This window comes from Podarcis erhardii, assembly GCF_964252035.2.
Source record: "Podarcis erhardii genome assembly, chromosome: 1".
NCBI lineage: Eukaryota > Metazoa > Chordata > Lepidosauria > Squamata > Lacertidae > Podarcis > Podarcis erhardii.
Window position 1 is genome coordinate 40,612,545 of NC_138497.1, and position 6,602 is coordinate 40,619,146.

Here is a 6,602-nt window from a genome sequence, read left to right on the forward strand (position 1 = left end):
AGAAGTTCCAGAAAGGGGGGGGGGAGTGCCTGTTTTGTTGAGTGTCACCCGGTGCTTTGTAGTACTAGTTACAGTGTCCAGCTGACATTTCCCGAAAGACAACCTTTAAGATGCAGGGATGGGCGGGTGTTAGAGAATAAAAAAGGAGGTAGCACACCATGCTCTTACCTTTTCTAATTCCAAAAGGTGAAACCTTAAGACTTGTATTGCTTGGATCATCTGAAAGAAAATTGGGAGCAGAGAAGTTGTCATTTGGGAGAAGGAAAAACCCAAGCAGGGAGCCGCTGATGGTCAGGGCGCACCCTCATTATCCAGGATTTTAGCTCATTGGACACGCTCGGGCAATTTGGATCAACTTTAACCTAAAGCACTTTAAAAAAACAAAAAAAAAAACCTTACTCTCTCTCACACACACATTTAAAGAGAAGCAGCTATTAGTGGTTTACAGAGGTGTCCTTCCCCCAGTGGTTTCTGAAAGTCCGCAAAGCAACCAAGCAGCTAAACAGCCACTCGCCATACCACCGGCTTTTTTAAAAGAAGAAAAGGTGAAATGCTCCAGATGAATGGTTTGCCTTCACCTCTTTTGCAAGCGGATTTCTAGCACTTTTAATATTGAAATCGCCCACATTAGCAAAAGAATTGTGTTGCCACCGTTTCCTTCCCTTTTGCTTCCCGGGGCTTAAACCCAGCTTTGCAATGCATTGGGGACTCAAGTGTTTGTTGTCCTCTTGCCATGTTTAAGAACTGGAGCTCTTTGAAGCCCCTGGATAAGGATGGTTCGCTCTTTCCCGGTTCCTTAGTGTCACTTTCTATAAGCATCTTTCTTTCTTTCTCTGTCTTGTCTGTTTCTCTCTCTCCCTCTCTCTCTCTCTCTCTCTCTCACACACACACACACATACAGCCTACTTAGCAATTATACCTTTTTTAAAAAATTAATAATTAAAAAAGGGTGAGCGGGGGTTTCTTGGAGGAAGGGGCAAGAAAAGTCAAAATGGGGTGGGGGGGTGAAGTGAACCTTACCAAATTGTCCAACTCTGGATTTGAAGAAAAAAGTGGCTTTTCCGCCCGAACCTACATGAAGTAGAAGTAAGGGGAAGGGGGGAAATCAGTGCATATTTCAGCTGTCTTTAATATACACACTCCTATTAACACTCCCCCCGCCCCAAACACCACCACCAGCAGTCCAAACTGGAAGGGGAAAGGATATAAATATGTGAACTAAAGGAGAGTGCGGCAAACTGAAGGCCACTCTGTGCAGTTTCTGACCAAAACCCACCCCACCCACCCACCCTGTTTAACTGAGAGGTTTCAGAAAGACTTAAAACCCTTCGCAGAGTTTTTAACCCCCCACCCGCATTTAACAATGCCCCTTTCCTGTTAAGCTAAGAGTGACCAATGAATGTCTCCCAGTGTCCACTGGAGAGAGAGAGAGAGAGGGAAAGAGAGAGAGAGAGAGAAAGAAAGAAAGGGGAGAGGGGGAGAAGAGAGGGGGGTGCGGGTGAAGATATGATTTGGGCCAGTTTTGGGCGAGGAATCTTTCCTCACAAACACAACCACGTTATGTAAGCACTCTCACACGCTTCCTTTCTCTCCCTCACAACTTGGAATGAGACATGGAAAAAGTTGTGTTGTTGCGTTTTGCGCGGGGTGGGGTTGGGTTGGGGGGGGGGGAGAAGAGGTGTTTTGTGCGAGGTGTTGCTTTTGCCTGGGGGGGGGGTGTTGCGCGGGGTGGGGTGGGGGGTGCAGAAAAGGCGGGTTAAAAAACGTTCGACCTGTTTGGCGAAGACGGCGATGTCCTCGTTGAAGGAGTCTGAGGAGCAGACGTCTCCGCCGGCCACCCCAGGCTCTCGCGGGGTACAGGTCGCCAGCTCGCACTTCTCAAAGACCAGAGCTAAGAGGGGGAACAACGGGTGCCTGCCGGGCAGTGACACACAAAAGAAAAAAGGGGGGTGGGGTGGGGTGGGGTGGGGGTTAAAGGAGATGTTGAGAGGAGGAGGAGGAGGAGAGAGGGTGGGGGAGAGAAAAAAAAAGTCTGATCAACAAGTATTTTTTTTTCCTGTCGAAAATAAAAAGCAAAACACGTCCACGCTTTCTCACAACGCCTCAGCCTTTCCATAAAGGAAAAAAAAAAATGGGGCGGGGGAGGGGGGAAGCAGCACTGGAAAGCGAGGCCAAGGCCAGAGAGGAAAACAACATACATACACACATGCAAACTTTAAATTAAAAAAAAAAAAAGCGCCAACATCGGGCCCTCACAAACCAATACAATAAGCACCGAGAAGGCGAGTAGTAAGTAGCTCAGCTGCCAAGTTTTCGTGGTTTCCACAATAACTAAAGGAGGGGTGGGGTGGGCGCTCCTGCCCCCAAGCTAAAAGGGGAAACTTTATTCTTACGCAAACTGTTTAAACTGCTTAATATCTCGGTGAAATCTAACAGCAGCCAGAAAACGTGCATTTTTGCTGAAGGGAAGAAGGGGGAAGAGGATGCCAGCAAAGTTTCTCCAGGCTGAAGAAGGGCATCCTGATAAAAATACCAACTGCCCAGCCATAAACGAGCTGAACAGAAATATATATATATTAAATACTAACACAGACACCCCAATTGCCCTAGCAGACACTGAAGTAGGGGAAAGCGAAAGTATGGCATTTGTGTATAAGCAGAAAATGCGTTTTTCTCTAGTTTTCCCTTCTTTATCTCTCCTCGGATGGTGATGACACTACATCCTATTTTAGAGCAATGTAATAATAAGCCAAACAGATCTGGACTGATGAGAGTTACTTCCATTCTCCCAACTACAATGCTTAGTTGTTCTCCTGTGGATGTCAGCAACTCCCACCTCTTTTCTCAATTTCTTTTTGTCCGCGTTGGGGGTGTTTTCAAGGGCTATACCCCCACCGTCTTATTTTTGAGTCGGCTCTATATTTACAGCTCAGCTCCTAAATAATAAAACAACCCCCATGGAACTTACATCTGTGTAAAATGTGCCTGCGGAACTATAACAGAGGCTTACTCTCCGGTTAGGGAAGCCTGATCAAGGCTGCTTTAACTGAAAAAGGGAATACAGTTTCAGTTTACCTTATGGGTCCATCCGAAATATCGGTGGATTTCTGCACTGTAGTGCACTCTCCCATATAGGGGATCACGGCATTGCTTACTAAACCGACCTAAATTGCTCTGATCACTTAAAAGAAGCGCAGCAACACAGGGAAGGGCAGCCTGTTTGAAAACGCTGCTCGAAGCCTTCCCCTGCCATTTCCCTCTCGCCTGGAAGCAGCAGCAGGGCTCCCCGCTCGCAACTCTTTGCTACGATCGTCTCTGCTCTGAAAGAAGATCCCCGAGCCCTCCGCGCGCGCCCCCCCTCCGCACAGAAGCTGCACAGGACCCGGGCCATGGCGCCGGGCTCGCCCTGCCTCGTACCTACCCGTAGATCGCATCCTTGTCCCGCTTCAGGGCGTCGTTGACAGCCGATCCCATGCTGGCCGGCATGACATTGGGGTGCGGGGCGTGGGCTCCATAATGCTGGCTGGCATGGAGTGGCGGCCCGTGGTTCAAGTGGTGGACTGGGGGGATCGGCCTGGGGGCGTGAGGGTCTCCGTACATGGAAGCAGGTACCCCTACTCCGTCCATCCCGCCGTAATGAGGCAGCTCATCGTACTGTCAAAAAGAAAATGGGCCAGAAGAAAGAAAGAAGAAAGAAAGAAAGAAAGAAAGAGAAAGAGAGAAAGAAAACCAGGGGGAGAAAAGAGGGTTTGAGGAAAGGAAAAAAAAGAGCAAAAAAAGAGGGAGAGAGAAATAAAATAAAATAAAAAACACAACAACAACAAAAGTCAGAAGAGAGTAAAGCACCCAGACTCAGACAAAACAGAGCAAAACTACAAACCAGGACCAGCCACAACAGAGAGAGGGGAGGGTGGAGAGAGAGAAAGCTGTACAGACTGAAATCAAAATAAAAAGTGCAGTTTATAGAGCTGGGGGAAGGGAATGAAGGGACCGGGAGTATGTGTGTGTGCGAGAAAGAGAGACAGAGTGTGTGTTTTTGCTGATGGCGAGGAGAAATCTACCGAAGGCAAAATAAAGGAGGAAACTGGAAGCGTGGAGAGGGAGAAGCGAAAAATGTTCGCCGAGTCAGAAGAGAGCGGAGCACGAATAAACAAAACAACCCACAAGTAAACAGATTAATACTTCGGAGCGGCGGTGGGAAGCAGGGCTGGGAAGGGAAAGGAAGAGCGCGAGGGAGGAGAGGGGTGGGGGGTGGGAGAGCAAATAATCTGAAAGTTACCAGAAACATTATTTAGCAGCAATTCCCCCTTGTCCTTGTCAAAACCAGAGACAAACCAAGCAGCAAATGTAGCTGAATTTCCTAGGCAGCGGCGGCGGCAGCAACAGCCACAGCAACAGCAGCGGCGGCGGCGGCGGCGGCGGCAGCAGCAGCAGCAGGCAAGCCTTCCCCCCTGTGAACCCCGCGCCACTGAGCAGCTAGAGAGGAGCAGGGAAATCGCGCTGCTGGGGGAAAAGCTAGAGAGGAAAGAAGCGTGGAACAATTGCAGACAGACACACACACACGCACGCACGCACATTCACACAGAGGGAGAGAGGGAGAGAGAGAGATAGACACACACACACACTCCCGCACACGCGCACACACACAAAACCGGTGAATAATTTTTGCTGCTATTTGTTTTGTTGTTTTTTAAATAGTGGCCGCCATGAGCAGCAGCGACGGAGGCGAGCAAATCCGACAGGCCCTCTTAAGAGAGGATTTATACACGTAAGGTAAGTGTTGGAGATTTAAACCTACCCTTTGCGCCATCAGTCTGCGCTCCGATAAACTCCTGGAGGTGTCCTATATTTAATATCCCAGTCCAGCAACAACAACAAAAAGTGATTGAGTGGTGAAGAAGAAGAAGAATCCCTTTTCCCCCTTGTCCTTTCGACCCACTTATAGACTTCTCCAGCACGCTTAAATAATCATAAAAGACAACAGCAATAACAATAAAAAGTAGGCAAAGAACCCCGTCGAGTTTGTGATCTTCTTTTTTCCCGCGCGCTGCTTCTCCGTTTCCCCTTTCTCTGTCTCTTTCCTTTTTTTTCTTCCTTTGCGTAAAAAATAATAATAATTAAAAAAAATTAAAAATCGTCAACCCCCCAACTGAAGGTTACGATCGGCCCGTCAGCAACCCACATGTAACCAAACTGTCGTGTCTCATGGCTTTTTGCCACTCCAGCTGTCAATCAAAGCCATGGAATGTCAAGGTAGTGAATGAATGATGGCTGATGATGATGAAGAAGAAAAGAGGAATCTTTTTAACCTCGGGTTCTTCTCTCAGTAACTCCGCGTTTGGGGTTTGTCTTCTAGGAGAGCTATAGGTTCTTTTCTCCCTCTCTCCCCCTTTTTTTTTAACTACCGGGAGGGGGAGGGTGGGGTAGGATGCGAAGAAAAATGGAATAGTTTGCAAAACGTGGACTTCCTCCGTTCTTTTTTTTTTTCCCCGGTAGGTATTTTGTCTCCCTCTTCACCTCTCCCTCTGAGATGAGTGAGTGTCAGTAAGTGTTGGCAGGTTGGCTGCTGGCTGGCTTATAGAAGAGGCTCAGTTTTGCAGCGCTGATCGGCGGGAGAATGAAATGACGGAACCCGGAAGTAGTGGTGGCCATAGCCAGTCCTACAACAGAGACACATACAAGGGAGAGGGGAGAGGGAGAGGAGAGGAGAGGAGAAGAGAGCGAGCACAGAACCAGCGAGCGAGCGAGCGCTTAAAGCCTGTGATATGCAGAGTATGCAATCAGGGCTGCTTCCACGCCACCCGGGGAGGGGGGGGGGAGAAAGCCACCCTGCAAATCATACCCATAGCAAATCAACGTGCCTTTTCAGATAGGAAAGGGAGAGTGTGGGATAAAGAAGGAGGCACAGGAGAAGGAAGAGAGGGAGAGGGAGAGAAAGAAAGGCTGCCTGGCTTCGTGCGTGCGCGTGGTGGGGGAACTGCAAAAAGCCAGAAATGGGGTGGGGGGGGAGTGCCATGCAAGCCTAGCACTGGCATGCTTTTTATTATTAGATTATTTTACCACTCAATACCCTTATCTGCCTAACTGCACTCTTTAGCCAGCGCTTCGCATTGTGTCCCCCCCCCCCGCAGTCTCTCTCTCTTCTGAGGTTACTTCTAGCAGCGATTCAATGGCCACTATGCAAGCCGAAGGAACTCAGGCAGTTGCAAAGGTTTAAAGGGGGGGGGGGAGAGCGAGAGAGAGCGCATGCAAAGTTGATCTGCCAGCGGAAACTAGCCTGCTTTAAACAAAGTCCTCCGTCCATGCCAGAATCTTGTATTCAAAGAGATCTCTGTGTGCGTGTTTCCTTTCTGCGTGAAACCACTACCTTTTTGCTGTTGTTGTCGAAATTACTTTTCCAGGAGCAGAAGATAGACCAACCCCACTTGGCATCGTTCTTCATTAAGCGATCGCTTCCATCAGCCACGCTGTGTGATGTCTTTGGAAGGGGGGGGGGGTGGATGAGAGAGGGAAATCTTTTTAGGTTTTGCTCTGAGGCTGCCAGGAGACTGGAAGGCAAAATCACTATCTTAAAATAGTGGTGTAGATTTGAATGCACTGGG

The 6,602-nt window shown here is 48.7% G+C and overlaps 1 protein-coding gene across 12 annotated transcripts in view; it reads right to left on the reverse strand.

Moving 5' to 3' along the window:
- MEIS2 (Meis homeobox 2) overlaps positions 1-5,776 on the reverse strand; it is a 228,574-nt gene extending 222,798 nt beyond the window's left edge. For 2 of the 12 annotated variants that reach the window (XM_081862588.1, XM_081862582.1), the window contains exons 1-5: positions 4,799-5,754; positions 3,422-3,654; positions 1,773-1,914; positions 1,021-1,071; positions 169-219 (exon numbers count right to left, since the gene is read on the reverse strand). In XM_081862588.1, the coding sequence (XP_081718714.1) occupies positions 169-219; positions 1,021-1,071; positions 1,773-1,914; positions 3,422-3,654; positions 4,799-4,810 (489 nt within the window). In that variant the 5' untranslated portion in view covers positions 4,811-5,754. Of the gene's footprint in view, positions 1-168; positions 220-1,020; positions 1,072-1,772; positions 1,915-3,075; positions 3,286-3,421; positions 4,085-4,279; positions 4,760-4,798 lie in introns of those variants that run through there. The other 10 variants (XM_081862586.1, XM_081862580.1, XM_081862585.1 and 7 more) reach the window with 10 other exon arrangements.
- Between the last annotated feature and the right edge of the window lie 826 nt (positions 5,777-6,602).